Below are 18,906 nucleotides of genomic sequence, written 5' to 3' on the forward strand. Positions count from 1 at the left end.
ATGGCTCCAAAGGGAATGGATAGATTTTATAGGGTTCAGAGGTGCTATTTTCTTTACAAACATCTGGTGGCAAAACCAGAGACTGTCATTGGAGGCAAGCAAAGGGGCTAAACTTTCCTCAAGAAGGAACTCTTTATCAAAGGACAAAAAAGTAGAATGGTGGGTATACCTCTGCCAGTTTGACCTTTAGAGCACTGAACTCTCGTACCGACTTCCGGATGTTCGTGGATGACCTACTTAAGTCAGGAAACTAGGCTTTACTAAAGAGGGCTAAGTACGCTTTTATCAGTCTCATTCATATTTCTGTTTAGTTGGGAAGGCACAGCATTAAGTGATGCAAATGTTTTAGAGCTTCTGCCACTGGCTTGTCATCTTGAAGGAACATACTTTGTTTTTGCATGCTGTTCTTAGTTATAAGAGATGAAGGTTAAATTGCTTAATGTTTCTTTAGATGAAGAATTTCTGTTTGGCCCGCCAAGCTTATGAAGTGTTCACCAGCCTGGAACAAAAAAGGAATGTGGATATAGTCTGCCACTTGTTCCACCATTCTCTACTTAAATGTATTGGATATTTTCCTAATAGCAGGATCTTTTTTATAGAAAGCTAGGAAAGAGAACGCAACTGGAGGGCAGAAGCCCTTTACAAGAAGAAATGGCAGGTTGATGATGGAAGATAAGGGGGTCAGCAATCCTTCCATCTAATGTTCAGCTGTGACTACTCAGATCAGGTCCCATCTACCTGTCCCCACCATCCCCCACATTAAAAGTGAGAGGGAAGCTCTCCACTTTGGACATGATTGTGGAGTGTTTATCATTTGGAGTTCAGTTCAACTCCTGGGGCTCATCCTTCATCAGTACACCCAGCAGCCCCTTCCATTGATCACATCTCATGCCATGTTCTTTTATAACAGGGAACAATAGAAGTCATCCCAAAGATGCAAGAATGAAAAGGCTTTTTTTTTGTTCCCAAGAAAGTATGGTCCATGGACACTCAATCGGGACTTATCCCAGCTAAACACGTACCTGCTTCTAAGAAAATTAGAAGCATTAATCCTCCATTCTCTTCTGTGTCCAAAGACATTTATGGGGACAGTGGACCTAAAAGATGCATACTTGCACATTCCTGTTGATCTGAAAGACAGGAAATTCTTAGATATTTTGGGCAGGGGTGGATATTACCAGTTCACTTTCTCACCTTTTCGCTTGGCCATTGCTCCAAGAGTAACATGACAAAGGGGATACGCATCTGTCTTATGTCGAAGATTGCCTTCTGCTGGCTTCTTCCAGGGAGATCTTAAGGGCCCTTTTTCCTCAACAGTGCCTGCAAAAGTTGTGATTCACTCTGGCTCTACAGAAGTTCAAACTGGAACCACTGGTGAGCCAGACTCGCACCCTCTGGTTATATTGCACCTGCCACTCGTATGGCGGCAGAACTCAACCTGGTTGTAAGCTCATCCTTCCAGAGGCTACCACAGCAGGTGCCTGAGCTGTTAATTGATTTTTGGGTCATAGTGAAGGCTTTATCCCTCCATGCCGTTGAAACTGTTAGTAAACCTATTCTTTCTATTCTAATTATTTTTTAAGCAGAATAGTAAGGCCTCCTTTAGATTTCTTATTCGTTCTTTGGTGACACCTTCAGGTAGCATCTAGTGTTGGTTAGGACTATGCTCAGATGAGCAAGCTTCCAAGCTGAAGAATTTTGGGTCCCCAGCACAGTGCAGGAGTCTGAAGTAGACATGATTTTTGTCATGTAGTGTCCACGGATGTGCATGCCCTTACTGTGGATGCATTTTCAGTAGTGTTAACGCAACTCATGTAGCCAGCTCAGATGCTGTAGACTGGTGGAGCACTGCTTACAGCCCACATGACTGTAGTATGATTAGTAGCTTAGTTGCTCAACAGAGATGACTGGGAAGGATGGGTACCTCTCGGGGGGGGGGGGGTTGTGTGAATGAAATGGAACAAGGTACGTGCACACACAGCTACATTTCATAAGGGAGGGGGCTGCATCACAGTGTGATTTTGTGCAAGTGTGCTTTTGATTCAATCAGCCACCACTTAGTGTTACAGGAGCATACACTTTGAGGGAAGTCATTGAGACTCCCTGTGGTGACGTGAGTAATTTGGCCCCACCACTACTGAGGAAGCAGAGTTGTGCCCTTGCCAACATGAAAGATCTGTGTAGCCTAAGTAACACTCAGAGTTGCCTGTGTGGTGATGCCTCCCTAGTACAGATGAATGGTCACAGTCTAATTGGAGGAAGCTTGATTACCTGCAGGTTCTGGGGCAAACATCAACACAACTCGTCATTATCCTCAGAGTTTGATGTTGAGCATTTGCTCATGCAGCTTCACACGAAGTATTCTGGTGTTAACCTTTTTTCTCTAAATCCCTAAACCCTGACATTGGTCTCCTTTTATCCTTGACATTTGAGTTATTGCTTGTAACATTTTTAGTCTACAGAATAATCTTATTTTTTATTGAATGGGCATTGATTATGATTGACTTTATTGGCAGAGTTTAGTATTTGCAGAATAATCTGTATTTATTTACATCATTGTTTATGGTATGGATGTTTTGCATTTCAGATGAATATTTGATTTACATCAGATTCTAGAAATAGAGGTTTTGCATAGCAGGTTAATCTGAGTTCTGATTACCTTAGATGTTTATTGTGTTTTTCTTTTTCTGTAGATCTGTAATTTCTTATAGGACAGAAGAAAAACCTGTTTTTTCCCTTGATACTGTTGCAAATTCAGGTAAGTTCTTTGAGACTGCTTGTGCAGGTGTTTGCATTAGAATAAGTAATTTCTGTACAGAGTCAATATGATGCTTGGGTAGTAGAACTGAGAGCAAAGTTGCCTGTATTGTCTGTCTTTTTCAGTGTCTTCACCACTGTAAAAAAATTTATGTATCCCACAATTTCCTTGTGCCTGTGTATACAAGGGTTTGGAGACGTGAATCAAAATTTGATAAGTTTTGACAGCAGTGTTCTTCAGGAAGGGGTGACCTAGACAAACAACTGATGTCAGAGCTGTGGAGTAAAACTAAATGCAAAGAAATACCATAATAGTATCCTTTGGGAAGTCATCCATCAATGGCAACTATCATGTTGACAACACGCCCCTTAATGTTGACCCAGTAGTCAAGGACTTAGAGAGACACAAACAGTAATCAAGTCTTTGACCATCACGTGTCTATGGTAGTGAGGAAATCATTCTATGCTGTGGAACTATTAAACAAAGGTATGGCATTTAGGTCCAAGGCAGTCATTGTTCCACTGTATTTGGCATTCATCAAACCTGTCATTGAGTAGAATGCTCCCTTCGGTATGTACCTAACCAGGCATATCCAACAATTGGAATGTCCAGAGGTTCCTCACTAAAAGAATACAGGACACAAGTAAAATGTCCTTTGCAGACCGCTTCAAGGCCCTTTCCCTCTATCCGGTCCCCTACAAGCTGTTGAGGGGAGATCTGTGTCTGGCATATAGGGCATTGTCAGACCCTCAGGCCCCACTCTAATGGACCTTCTGCATATCCACAAGCCAAACAGTATCAGAATTACCCATTCTGAAGACTAAACCTTGCCTGTGATATCAGTAGGACTTGCTAGAGAGACAGATATATATCCCAGAGACATGGAAAGTAGAGTTCCTCCCTAAGCCAATTCAAGTATAACTTTGACAATTGGATGAGAAGAGGGAATTCATCCATGGCTTGACACCGATGTCTGATGGGCACAGGCAACCTGTAAATGGTTTATTTTCCAAGCACCTATTGCACTTAAGGGTACCAGAACTTGTCAGAGATTTGTGATGCATAGCTAGGCTTAAAAAGGCCCTCTTGGTTGTTAGCCTAGTAAACACCTATGACCTATGAAGAATACTACTGCAGTATCATTCATGTTGAGTGGGAGTTATGCCATGACTGTCAGATCTTTGGATGTCACCGCATGGTGTTGTACTCTTCCTGTGCTGGAAACCTTGTTGGTAAATATGGTATGAGCAGTCCATGCAGCTGTTTTTTTTTTTTTCAGTAGGATTTGTCTGGTCAAAGTAACATCCAAATCTGTGTTAAAGGAAAACTCCACCCTCTCATACAGTTTAACTCAATTGTTAGGTTTCATTTCTCCCTACAATATGGTTCCAGCATTGTGTAGGTACCAGAAACCTGCTTGTACTTTTTAAAACTTTTATTACCTTGCAGTCAAAGAAAGGGAAAGCCCACCTACGTAAACTCAACTTCACATACTTTGCAGAGAAATTAGTCTCCACCTGCATGACATATCATACACAGTTAAATATGTAGTTTACCCTGTCAAGTACTGCTGCCTGTAGTTTACCCTGTCAAGTACTGCTGCCAGTCTTAGATGGGCGATTAATCCTGCTAATGTCAGAAACACAGCAGCTGATATAAAAAAGACAGAAAGCTGTGGAACTGTTTTCCACTGTTTTTATTGCAGAGGGTGGGGATCTTAACACTCCCCTTTCATAGTAAAACAAAGCAATTAGATCAGCCAGGGGTTTAAAGGTAATTAACTCTTCTGAAAAATTTACATAAGCAGCAACACAGTTGAAATCATAAGCTTTAAATGTTTATAATAGTTTGTGTTCAGTCTGTAAATATTTTTTCTTGTAAAATAAACACACACACACACACACACACACACACACACACACACACACACACACACACACACACACACACACACACACACACACACGCCAGAACTGCAGAGAGAGAGAGTCAGGTGACAACATTATCAATTAGTTGCACTGATCTTCTTCTTTCGGCTTTTCCCGGTTAGGGGTCGCCACAGAGGATCATCTGTCCGCTCATGATTGGCAGTGGACTTTAGTTGCACTGATACTGTTCAGAAAAAGGTCTTTAATGCTTTTTTGTGACATCCTTCGGGGGGGGGGGTGCATATCTGGTACATGCAGATCCATTGTAAGAGATTCCCACTGACTGAGTCACTCCTTACATTGTCAGAGTGCAACCATAGTATACAGCTAAATTGCTTTAACATGCATTTACTATGTGCCCTTGCATTAAGAACACCGAGAAAAGGAAGTCGGAAGTACTTAACTGTGTTTAAATGCACACACGTGTGCGCGCGTACACATGCACACACTTTATATACATATACAGAAACACACACTAATATATATATATATGTGTGTGTGTATATATATATATATATATATATATATATATATATATATATATATATATATATATATATATATATATAATATGTGTGTGTGCATGCAATATGTGTGCATACAATTTTTTTTTATAATAAACATAGTATAGTTAAGCATTATTAATGTAAACGTTCTAGTAATGATTTACTTGCTCACTGTCATACATTGGCTATGTGTTGCACATGCAATCTTGGTCATTGTCTTTGTCAGTACTTTTTTTTTTTTTTTATTGATAAGTGTATTTAGTAATTGTTCTTGTCTTTCCAGGTGTTGCCTAAGTTGTGGCTGAAAAGGGTCCTGGGACCAGTTCACTTTCCTGGTTACCAAAGTATAAATAAATATGAAATAGAAAAAAAAAAGAGGGGGAACATGACCGAAATAATTGAGGAGCTAGTAAAGCACATTTTAAGTCTGCATCATTCATGAGAGAGAAAAATCCTCCCACTGAAGGCATTGGGAAGTAGCTGACAGACTAAGTTTAGAGTCCTACTACTTGTCACTTGTAAATGTACAGCAATGATCATTTACTGCAGTGAGGGTTTTCACACCTCCGCATGAAAGTGTCTGGGAGGGTTTGTCAAATTTCTAAGGACTACAAAAGATTCCTCTTATAAAAACCTGATGTTCTTCGTGTTTCACAGTTGCAGTTATTACATTTGGGTAATCTGCTGGCAGGTTGCCCTCAGTCGGCCTGATTAACAAAGCCTTGGGTCCTGCGTCGGTTGCTGTCCCTTCCTCCATGACGTCAGGTCATCAGGGGCACATGCAGCTGACGCCATTGCATCAGTCTGTCTTGCCATGCAGATGTTCATCGTGCATACAGCTGCAGTCATAACAGATGGGTTCTCCTGCTGTCAGGCGGGTCCTCAGTCGGCCGAATTCCAAAGTCTAGGTCCGGCGTCGGTTGTCGTCGCTTCTTCCCTGACGTCAGTGCGACAGGGGTATAAAGGAACCAGCTGACGCCATTTTCTTCAGTCTTTCTTGCCGCGCCCGAAGCAGAAGCAGTTCGCAAGTGCCGGTCGGCCAGCTCCTGAGATTATGAAAATTTGGAAACCGAAGTCTTCTTAAAAGCTAAGTACCCCGTTGGGGAAACTTTTCTTGCCTCAGACCGATGTCAGACAAAGTTAATAATTGTATTTCTTGTGGGAAGCAAATACCGCATAAGGATTTCCATTCCCTCTGTATACCTTGTTTAGGCCCAGACCACGACGTCTCGGTCTGTCACTTTGTGCTACATTCAACAAACGCACTATTAAGCATCGGCCGGAGTTCGCCCAGCATTATTTTGGGAAAGCATTTAACTATACTATGTCGTCAGATACTCCGACTCCGGTTTTGTCTAAAAAACGCAAAGACAAGGACCGACACACTAGGTCCACGGCCTCTACCGACACCACGCCAAAGCCGACTACACGTGGTCCGGTTCTCAGCGAGGCGCCTATGCAGCCCCTGACTACCGACAACACTTCTTTGACAGTGTCTCCTGTGCCCGAGGTCGCAGGCTCCTTGGCCCACACCCCGACTACAGATACCGAAGCCACTCTTGGCGTTGAATCTCAGAATGTGGACAGGTCCACCTCCACTCAAGGTGTCTTCAGACCTTCCTCTTCTTTCTCCATCAAGGCTTTCACAAAGTCTAAAGCAACCATGCACTCTGAGACCAGCTACACAGGGCCCATCTCCAGGCCCCATGCCTAAGAAACAGATGCTTAAAATGGCTGAGGATTTAATTACTCTTATCAGAGGTTCTCAGCCCCACTGGACAAAAGGCCCAGAGTGGAGGAAGATTCCCCCTCCTCTGATCAGGGCTCCATTATTTCAGAGCATTCTGATGATCAGGAACATTCTTACTCCCCGTTTGAAGACTCTGATGCGGAGGAGTCCATCCCTTCTGTCTCCCCCCCAGAGGATTACTCATTTGGGGAAACTTTGCATACCTTAAGGGAACACTTCCACTGGGAAGGCCAAGATTATTCAGATTCCAAGAAAAGGCTCAGGGAATTTCTCTTGCTACCTCAGCACAGGCCTCTGGCTATACCTCCTGTCTTGGACATCCTAGATGATGTTTACTCGGAGGCTTGCCTTAACCCGGACTCTCTACCTCGAGCTCCAGTTAAGCCTGATGGGTACTACAGGGTTCCTGACTCACACCAATTTATATACAAAAGCCATGCTGCTGACCCAGACACCATCTCACACGGCCCCAAGGGAGTTAAGGCCTCCATTGCTAAAAATCCATTACCTTCCGAGAGAGACTCCAGATCCTTAGAAAGGTGGGGAAAAAAGGTATATACCTTGGCTACCTTATCCATGAGGGCCTTAAACTGTCAGTTTCATATGCTAAAATACCAACAGTTTTTGTTATCACAATTGAAAAGTAAAATGTCACACCCTGAACAACCAGACTTGGAGGTGCAGGATTTGATGCATAGTGCAGAACAAGTGGGTAAGCATACCTTACAATGTGGTTTTGATGCTCTAGAGGCCTCATGTAGAGCTGCTGTTACAGGATCAGTCATACGTAGGCATGCCTGGCTCAAGGAACAAGCCTTGCCTGATCATGTCAAAGCTAAATTACTAGACGCCCCTCTTCAAAAGGATGTACTATTTGGTGCTAATGCTGAGGAGGTGTTAAGGAAAATGGAGGAAAAGGCTAAATCAATGCAAACTGTGAGAATTTCTACAGGTACAACCCCCACGTTTTAGTAGAAATTGGCCTTCCAAAAACTGGTCCTTTCCTGCCACAGACAGACCCCAAAGAGGCAGATACAGGCGCCAGAGGGGCAGAGGACAATCCCAAGGATTGTTTAGAGGCAGACAATGGCAAGCTCCTACACAGAGGTGGTGAGGATAACTCGCAATCTTTCAGAAAGCAAACCCAATGACTTTCCCCTTTGCATGCCAACCAAGTCTCAAATGGCAGCCCCCTTAGGAAAGCTGGCATTATTTTCAAAAAATTGGCATATTGTCACAAAGGACAAATGGATCCTGGACATTATAAACAGAGGCTACAAATTCCATTTTCACACCCTTCCAAAAATGAGAGGCATGCCAAACCTACCACACAATCAAAGGGCAGAGGCACAAAGGCAAATTACAGATCTCATAAACATGAAAGCTATTCAAGAGGTACCTACGCACGAACAAGGTCAAGGTTTTTATTCCAGGCTATTTCTGGTGCCAAGGAAGGGAAAATATTGGAGACCTATTTTGGACCTATCCATCCTAAACACATTTCTACTTGTACCAAAATTCAAGATGCTCACTCTACAGCAACTTCTTCCCATGCTGGGCAAGGAGTCTTGGCTGGTAACATTGGACCTCAAGGAGGCATACCTGCATGTCCCAATCAGACAAAATTGCAGAAGGTACCTCAGGTTTCTTGCAGGTTCAACCCATTATCAATTATCTGCATTGCCCTTTGGCTTATCTACTGCGCCCAGAGTATTCACGAAATGCCTGGCATCAGTAATTGCCTACTGCAGACTTCAAGGGATACAAATATACCCCTATTTGGACGACTGCCTGATCCAAGCGGACAGCAAGCACATTCTTCTGAAACATCTGGCTTATGTAATAATGTTGAACTCTCTGGGATACACAGTCAACAAAAAGAAATCAAGGCTAATACCCACTCGGAAGATAATTTTCCTGGGTGCCAATTTGGACACAAACACCCAGATGGCCTACCTCACGCCAGAGAAGCAGGGGCAACTAATTCAATACTTCAGAACACTAGCAAATTGCACCAGGCTGACTGCAAGGAAAATCCTGCAGGCTCTGGGATTCATGGCATCTTGCATCTTACTAATCCCATGTGCAAAGCTGCATATGAGGAAACTACAATGGTACTTGAAAAACATATGGTCTCAACACAGCCACAGTTTGGAAGCAATAATACCACTAATTCCATGTCTGCAAAAGGAATTTCTGTGGTGGGCTCAAGCATGTCAAACTAACACAGGTCTTCCATTCAGCAAGCCTCAAGCAAATCAAGTCATCACAACAGACGCCTCGGACTACGCCTGGGGGGTGCACATGACAGATCGGTGCATTCAGGGCAAATGGTCCCAAAAAGAAAAGCACCTTCACATCAATCAAAAAGAAATGCTAGCAGTAATAAATGCTATTATAGCTTTCAAGGACCTTCTACAACCAGGTCAACTATTGATAAGAACGGACAACACCACAGTTATGTGGTACATAAACAAACGGAGGAACACATTCTTACCCCCTATGCAGACTGGCCATGTCACTTTGGAACATGGCCATGGACTTACAAATGGAACTACAAGCACAGTACTTGCCAGGCAAGGAAAACACGATGGCAGACAACCTCAGCAGGAATATGACAGATCCACACGAATGGAAATTGCATCCAAAAGTTTTTACAGAAATAATCCAAGAATGGGGAAGGCCAGACATAGATCTCTTTGCCTCCCACAGAAATCATCAATTGACAAAATTCTGCTCAAGGATCTTCCATCCAAAGGCCTGGAGAGTGGATGCTCTCTTTCAGTTGGACATCAATGACGGTTTATGCCTTCCCACCTCTTCCTCTGCTGCCCAAAGTTCTATTGAAAACCAGAGCAGACAAACCAAAGATGATTCTCATTGCTCCGGACTGGCCAAGGCAACACTGGTACCCACTCCTGAGGAGCCTGACGCATTCGCCACCATGGACCCTGCCTCTAATGCCTCTTCTTCTGACTCAGCACAGCTTCAAAACTCTTCACAGCCAGCTAAAAACACTCAATCTAGCCGCATGGAAGATTCCCTAGCATCACAACAGGCCCTACTCTCCAAGGAGGTGCAGGATGTCATTTTGGAGGCCAGAAGGCCATCAACTAGAAAAGCTTACTCCGCAAAATGGAAAAGTTTTTGTGTCTGGAATGAGAAAAAGGGCCAGGATCCTGGAAAACTGAATTTACCCCAAATACTACAATATTTGGCTGAACTGCTAAGCAGTGGACTTTCTTTCTCCTCCATCAAAATCCATGCCTCAGCCATTTCTGCAGAATACAACACTGATCCACCTTTATTCTCTCACCCTCTCTTAAGACAATTCCTCAGAGGGGCTAAGAATTTAAGACCTCCAAGGAAACAACCATTACCTGCTTGGGATCTTAATTTCATTTTGGAAAAACTGACCTTGCCTCCCATTGAGCCAGCTGCCTCATCAGATTTGCAATATTTGTCTTGGAAAACCGCTTTCCTTCTGGCTATCACCTCAGCTCGTAGAGTTTCAGAACTACAGGCTCTCATGGCTGTCCAGCCTTTTACATCTTCCATCAGGACAGAGTTTCCTTACGAACCAACCCGTCCTTTATGCCTAAAGTGGTATCCAGGGTAGCTTTAAATCAGGCCATACATTTACCTACTTTTTATCCTAATCCTCAAAACAAAGGGGAGAGATTACTACATTCCTTGGACATCCACAGACAACTGCGTTATTATTTGGACAGAACAAAGCCTTTCAGAAAATCAGAACAGCTCTTTGTGGTCAATGCGGTAGGAGCTCAAGGAAAGCCAATTTCCAAACAGACAATCTCAAAATGGATAGCCCACTGCATACGCTTTTGCTATTCCTTTCATGGCAAAACTGTACCTACAGGCATTAGAACTCATTCCACCAGGGCCACAGCCACCTCTGCAGCCTTTCTCAGAGGAGTTCCTACCAAGGATATTTTGGAAGCAGCCACTTGGAGTTCTGTGCATACCTTCTCCAAGCACTACAACCTACCATTATACTCCACATCTAGAGCAGGCTTTGCCACTGCAGTCTTGCAGGGCATTTTGGCTCCTCCTAGTTCCACCTAGTGCCTACCACCCCTTTCTTAGCTTTGGGATTCTACCCATCTGTTATGACTGCAGCTGTATGCAAGATGAACATAGTACAGTTTTGTACCTACCATAAATGTAGATGTTAGAGTGCTAATACAGCTGCAGTCCAGGATGTCCTTCAAGGATGCATCTGCAGTCCTAACAAATGGGTTGTCCTGCCTCAGGCAGCCCTTCGGTCGGCCGGATTCCAAAGTCTGGGTCTGGCCTCGGGCTGATGTCGCACTTCACCCGACGTCATAGCTGCAGTTCCGCGGGTATAAAGGCATCAGCCAACGCCATTTTCCTCAGTCTTTCTTGTCGCGTGGCGCCCGAAGCAGAAGCTGTTCGCAAGTGCCGGTCGGTCAGAGCCAGAGATTGCTACTACCGAAGACATCTAAAAAGCTAAGTACCCCGTTGGGGACTCTTTCTTGCCTCAGCCGATGTCAGAAAAAGTGAATAACTGTTTAACTTGTGGGAAACAAATACCTCATAAAGATTTCCACTCTTACTGCCTACCTTGTTTAGGCCCAGACCACGACGTAGCAGCTTGCCTAGCCTGTGCTTCCTTCAACCGACTGACACTTAGATGTCGGTCGGAGTTTGCAGAGGAGTTTTTCGGCTCCGCTTTTGCTTACAACATGCCGTCGGAGACTCCGACTTCACAATTAGCCAAAAAGCGTAAGGAAAAGGACCGACACTCGCGGTCCGCGGTTTCGGCCGAAACCGCGGTTAAGCCAACCGCGAGTCTCTGTTTCGGCTGGAACCGAGTCCGCGGTTCTTCCTTCGGCCGAAAACATGCCTCCTACCACCGAGGCCTCATCCAGCATGGCTGAATCTGCTACTAAAATTCCACCTGCTCTTACAGGTTCTCAGGATTTATCAGATACTATCCCTTTAGATATATCTACTCCTGCACGTGGAGCTGCTAGGCCTCCTGCATCCATGTCAATTAAGGCTTTTGCCAGGGCTAAAGCAGCTAAATCAACAAAGACAATGCCTGCTAAGACCCCCTCTCACAGGCCTAGCTCTAGTACTCAAATGCTTAGTCTAGCAGAGGATCTCATTTCTTTGATCAGGGGATCCCAGCCTCACCCTGACAGGGCCTCTCACCCCCCTCCAGAGAAGAGGCCTAGAGCAGAGCCCCCTGAGCCTGTTTCTACAGATTACTCCTCTGATGATTCAGAAAATTCAAATCCTCCAGAAGGCCCTTATTCTCCATATGAGGACTCTGATGCAAAAGACTCCATTCCTTCTGCCTCTCCTCCTGAGGAATTTTCCTTTGGGGAAACATTGCATGCTATGAGAGAACAATTCCAGTGGCAGGGCCAGGATTTTTCAGACTCTAGGAAAAGGCTTAGGACCTTTTTACATTTGCCACAGCATAGGCCTTTAGCCATTCCTCCAGTACTTAGTTGTGGATGATGCATATAATGATGCTTGTACTGCTCCAGACTCTCTTCCTCCGGCCCCTGCTAAGCCCGACAGATACTACAGGGTTCCGGACACACATTATCACTTGTATAAGGCTCCTATCGCAGATCCTGAAACTATTTCTCAGGGCCCCAAAGCTGTAGCAGCTGCCTCTGCCAATAACCCCCTCCCCTCTGAAAGAGAATCTAGGGCATTAGAGAGATGGGGTAAAAAAGTTTATACTTCTGCTACTCTTTCAGCTAGGGTCTTAAACTGTCAATTCCACATGACTCAGTACCAGGAATTTGTTAGATCAGCTAACTAAAAAGCTGTCCTCTCCTGAACCTTTAGACCGAAAGTCCCTTCAGGAATTGGTACATAACATTCAGCAGGTCAGTAATCATTCCTTAAAATGTGGCTATGATGCACTGGAGGCTTCCTTTAGATCAGCTATGACTGGTACAGTGATCAGGAGGCATGCATGGTTAAAAGAGCAGTCCTTACCAGACCATGTAAAGTCAAAGCTCCTAGATGCTCCCATGGAAAAACGTTTGTTTGGCTCCCCTGCACAGCAAGTGTTGAAGAAGGTGGAAGAGAAAGCAAAATCTGTCCAGACAGTCAAGGATTTCTTACAGGTCCAGCCTCCGAGGTTTAGTAGGAACTGGCCTTCCAAGAATTGGTCCTTTCCAGACACCAACAGAGCACAGAGAGGCAGGAATAGGCGCCCAAGAGGCAGAGGTCAATCCAGAGGTGCCTACAGGGGACGTCAGTGGCAGCCTAACAACCAGAGAAGTACTGCTACGGATCCAGCCACTACCACTTCCACAGGACAATCAGTGACTTGGCTCTGAAACCGCCTACCAGGGAACAACTAGAAGCACCCCTAGGCGGAAAGCTAGCCTTATTTTCAGTAAACTGGCATTACATTACAGGAGACAAATGGATTTTACAGACAATAGACAAAGGTTACAGGTTTCACTTCCATACTCTACCAAGGAAGAGAGGAATGCCAAACCTACCTCCAAATCAAAAGACAAATGCTCTAGAACAAATAGACCACTTACTAAGGATGAAAGCTATAGAAAAGGTACCGTCTATGGAACAAGGGCAAGGATTTTACTCCAGACTTTTCCTGGTGCCAAGAAAGGAAAGCCAATGGAGACCTATTCTCGACCTGTCCGCGCTGAACACATATCTCATTGTTCCAAAATTCAAGATGCTGACCCTACAGCAGCTTCTTCCCATGCTGGGCAAGGAGTCTTGGCTGGTAACTCTAGATCTCAAGGAGGCATACCTGCACGTCCCCATACGACCAATTTGCAGAAGATGCCTCAGATTTCTTGCAGGATCAGAGCATTATCAATTCTCAGCATTGCCTTTTGGCTTATCTACTGCGCCCAGAGTATTCACGAAATGCCTGGCATCAGTAATTGCTCATTGCAGTCTTCAGGGAATTCAAATTTACCCATACCTGGATGACTGCCTGTTACAAGCGGACAACAAAAACAAATTAACAAAAGATTTGAGAGAGGTCATTCACCTATTGCAAGCCCTGGGATACACAGTCAACATAAAAAAGTCAAGGCTGATACCATCCCAAAGGATAACTTTCTTGGGTGCAGAGCTGGACACATCAAACCAAATGGTATTCCTCACAGCAGAAAAGCAGAAGCACCTACCACTCTATTTCATGGCATTATCAACGCAGAACCAGCTTACAGCAAGGAAAGTCCTGCAAGCCCTGGGTTACATGGCATCCTGCATAATATTGATTCCACATGCCAGACTACATATGAGGAAGTTGCAATGGTACCTAAGGAATTTATGGTCTCAGCACAAGCACAGCCTAGAAACCCAAATTCCAATAATTCCATGCCTGAAGCAAGAATTCCAATGGTGGGCCCAGGCCTGTCAATTGAATGAAGGACTGCCCTTCCACAGCCCTCACCCGAGTCAGACTACCACCACGGACGCCTCAGATCTCGGGTGGGGGGCACACATGCTGGACAGGTGCATACAAGGTTTATGGACTCAAGACCAGCTGAACCTACACATAAATCAAAAAGAGATGCTGGCAGTAAAGCTGGCAATTAAGACATTCAGACAGTTTCTTCAACAGGGTCATTTGCTGATAAGAACGGACAACACCACAGTTATGTGGTATATCAACAAACAGGGAGGCACACATTCATATCCTCTATGCCGGATGACAATGGACCTCTGAATGTGGCCCTGAACCTCAACATTCAGCTCCAGGCAATATTTGTGCCAGGAAAAGAAAATATACTAGCAGACATCTTAAGCAGAACTACAATGGATGCCCACGAATGGATGCTGCATCCAGACATCTTCAAATCCATTACAAGCAAATGGGGACTACCAGAAATAGACCTATTCGCATCCCCACAGAACCACCAATTGAAAAAATTCTGCACAAGGGCATACCACCCACTTGCTTGGAAGGTGGACTCCCTATCTTTCAGTTGGAAAAACCTGACAGCATATGCATTCCCACCTCTTCCTTTGATGCACAAAGTGCTACTAAAGATCAAAGAAGATCACCCAAGGATCATCCTGATAGCTCCAGACTGGCCGAGGCAGCATTGGTACCCACGACTGAGGAGTATGTCTCGGGACCTACTCATCCATTAAGGTTCATGCTTCAGCTATTTCAGCAGAATACAACATGGATCCTCCAGTCTTTACTCATCCTCTACTCGGGCAGTTCTTGAGAGGAATTAAAAATGTAAAGCCACCAAGGAAGCCACCATTGCCTACATGGGACTTGAACTTTGTGTTAGAAAAGTTGACACTTCCCCCTTTTGAACCAGCAGCAACAGCAGAATTACAGTACTTATCTTGGAAAACTGCTTTCCTGCTGGCAATCACTTCAGCAAGAAGGGTTTCTGAATTACAGGCATTAATGGCAGTACAGCCCTTCCTTATCTTCCATCAGGATAGAGTGTCCATGAGAACTAATCCTACTTTTATGCCAAAGGTGGTCTCCAGGGTATCATTAAACCAAGCAATCCACCTACCTACATTCTTCCCCAACCCACAGAACAGGGGGGAAAGACTACTACATACCTTGGATGTGCATAGGCAATTGTGCTACTACCTGGACAGAACCAAGAACAATAGGAAAACTCACCAGCTTCTGGTAGCATATGCAACAGGAATGGAAGGAAAAGCAATTTCAAAACAGACAATCTCAAAATGGATAGGAAATTGCATTAGATTTTGTTACTCTTATCATGGAAAGACAACTCCAGAAAACATCAGACCTCACTCTACAAGGGCTACAGCCACTACTACAGCTTTTTTACGAGGAGTGGCCACCAAAGACATTTTAGAGGCTGCTACTTGGAGCTCCGTGCATACATTTGCCAAGCATTATAATCTACCTTTATACACCAGATCCCGAGCAGGTTTTGCCACTGCTGTTTTGCAAGGGATCTTAACTACACCATAATCTTCTTAGTACCTCCTCCCCCAGTTTGGCTATGGTATTCTTCCCATTTGTTAGGACTGCAGATGCATCCTTGAAGGACATAGTACAGTTTTGTACCTACCATAAATGTAGATGTCCGAGAGGTATGCATCTGCAGTCAGGATTACCCACCCTCCTTCCCCTCTGTGGTACTCCTAGGGTATTTGCCCATCTTGTAGCTAGCTGGGGGAATCTATTATGGTGTATTTGTTTGTATATATGTATATACAGGTTTATTTCTATTTGCTCTCTATTGTTTGGAAACATTTGCATTTATCCAAATTTAGCCTTCCTAGAGGGCACCTGGCATCTGGGGCAAGAAACACTGAGGAAAATGGCGTTGGCTGATGCCTTTATACCCGCGGAACTGCAGCTATGACGTCGGGTGAAGTGCGACATCAGCCGAGGCCAGACCCAGACTTTGGAATCCGGCCGACCGAAGGGCTGCCTGAGGCAGGACAACCCATTTGTTAGGACTGCAGATGCATACCTCTCGGACATCTACATTTATGGTAGGTACAAAACTGTACTTTTCCCTCCCTCCTTCCCCTCTTGGGGCAGGCCTATAGGCTAACACATCCTCATACAACCTGATTGGGGTATTCATTTATGATGTATTTGCTTGCAACTACTGTATTTTGATTATATTGCACTGCATTATTACACAAATTTATGTATTGCCTTCCTTCTGGGGGCACCTGACATCTGGGGCAAGAAAAACTGAAGAAAATGGCGTCTGCTGGTTCCTTTATACCCCTGTCGCACTGACGTCAGGGAAGAAGCGACGACCACCGACGCCAGACCTAGACTTTGGAATTCGGCCGACAGAGGACCCGCCTGACGGCAGGAGAACCCATCTGTTATGACTGCAGCTGTATTGGCACTCGAACATCTACATTTATGGTAGGTACAAAACTGTACTTTCCCGAAGCAGAAGCATTTTGCAAGTGCCGGTCGTCCGATTCCTGAAATTTTCATTTTTGAGTTTCAGAACCGAAGTCTTCAACTTAAAGCGAAGTACCCCATTGGGGAAACTTTTTCTTGCTCCTTACCGATGCCAGTAAAAGTTAATAATTGCATTACTTGTGGAAAGCAAATACCTCATTAAGATTTTCATTTGTACTGTATTCCTTGCCTAGGCCCTGACCACAAAGTACCTTGCTGTCGATTTTGTGCTTTTATTTAATCAATGCACTATCCGTTGTCAGTACATTTTTGCCTCTAAATATTTCGGTTTTCAGTTTAATTATCCAGAAATGACGTCTGTTAGCCATCCGACTACTACTGGGATTCTGAAAAAACGCAAAGGTAAAGACAGAGACAGGCCATCGAGGTCCAAAACTGCCGACGATGCTTCTCCTAAGCCAGTCGCCAGTTCGCCGGTACTCAGTGAGGTGCTTTCCCAGCCCCTGATACCCACTGCTACTGACTCGCAGGCCTCTACTGAGACCCATTCGGAGTCCGGTATGCCATGAGATACTTCAACTATGGAACCCCCGAATGTCTCTACCTTGGATGGGTCCGAAGCCGCTGTGCAGGCACTGGCTTCTAAGGGTGTATTCAGGCCTACAGACTTGTATATTAAACCAACTCCACCTTCTATACTAAGCCTTAAATCTCGATCTATGTGTAAAAAACCTACGCCCAGGCCACATGTTCAGGCCCTTATGCCTAAAAAACAAATGATCAAAATGGCTGAAGATCTTATTACTCTAATCAGGGGTAGTCAACCCCCCCCCCCCCTTCTAAGAGGCCTAGGGCTGAACTTGACTATGAACCTTCTGATCGGGACTCTGATGTCCTTCATGGATGCATCTGCAGTCATAACAACTGGGTTGTCCTGTCGTCAGGCAGCCCTTCGGTCGGCCGGATTCCAAAGTCTGGGTTCGGCTTCGGCTGATGTCGCACTTCACCCGACGTCATCTCTGCTGGTCTTCGGGTATAAAGGCATCAGCCGACGCCATTTTCCTCAGTCTTTCTTGCCGCATGGCGCCCGAAGCAGAAGCTGTTCGCAAGTGCCGGTCGGTCAGATCCAGAGATTACTACTACCGAATACTACTTCGAAGACTTCTAAAAGCTAAGTACCCCGTTGGGGACTCTTTCTTGCCTCAGCCGATGTCAGAAAAAGTCAATAACTGTTTAACTTGTGGGAAACAAATACCTCATAAAGATTTCCACTCTTACTGTTTGCCTTGTTTAGGCCCAGACCACGGCGTAGCAGCGTGTTTGGCCTGTGCTTCCTTCAACCGACGAGCGCTTAGACGTCGGTCGGAGTTTGCTGAACAGTTTTTCGGCTCAGATTTTGCGTACATTATGCCGTCGGATCCTCCGACTACCCAAATTTGTTAAAAAACGCAAAGAAAAGGCCGACACTGCGGTCCGCGGTTTCGGCGAAACCACGGTTAAGCAAACGCGAGTGTCTCGGTTTCGGCGAAACCGAAAACTGATCAAAATACAGCGAATCAATGACTACTACTGAGGTTTCTGCCACTTTACTTGAAACAGCCTCAGAAATTATACCTACAACTGTGGTTACTAGTGACTTATCAGACACCATCCCTTTGGATGTCTCTACCCCAGCACGTGGTGCTGCTAGGCCTCCTGCAGCCATGTCTATTAAGGCCTTTGCCAGGGCTAAAGCAGCCAAATCTACTACATCAGTGCCTGTTAAACCCCCCTCAACCAGGCCCACTTCTAGTTCACAAATGCTTACTCTGGCACAAGATTTAATATCCTTAATTAGGGGATCTCAATCTCACCCAGACAGGGCCTCTCAACCCCCAGAAAAGAGACCTAGAGCAGAGCCCCCCGAGCCTGTCTCCTCTGATGATTCTGCGGATGACTCCGATATTACAGACCAGCCAGAGGCTCCTTTTTCCAATTATGAAGACTCCGATGCTGAAGAATCCATTCCAGCTGCCTCTCCACCAGAGGAATTCTCCTTTGGGGAAACCTTACATGCCATGAGAGAACAA

At 44.8% G+C, this 18,906-nt stretch overlaps 1 protein-coding gene across 2 annotated transcripts in view; it reads left to right on the forward strand.

Moving 5' to 3' along the window:
- ATP5F1C (ATP synthase F1 subunit gamma) overlaps positions 1-18,906 on the forward strand; it is a 325,104-nt gene that overhangs the window by 164,565 nt on the left and 141,633 nt on the right. For both annotated transcript variants that reach the window (XM_044088363.1, XM_044088364.1), the window contains exon 6: positions 2,694-2,758. In XM_044088363.1, the coding sequence (XP_043944298.1) occupies positions 2,694-2,758 (65 nt within the window). The remainder of the gene's footprint in view (positions 1-2,693; positions 2,759-18,906) is intronic.

Source organism: Protopterus annectens, chromosome 11.part0 (genome assembly GCF_019279795.1).
Source record: "Protopterus annectens isolate FY-2018-M chromosome 11.part0, PAN1.0, whole genome shotgun sequence".
In the NCBI taxonomy this organism is placed as follows: Eukaryota; Metazoa; Chordata; order Ceratodontiformes; family Protopteridae; genus Protopterus; species Protopterus annectens.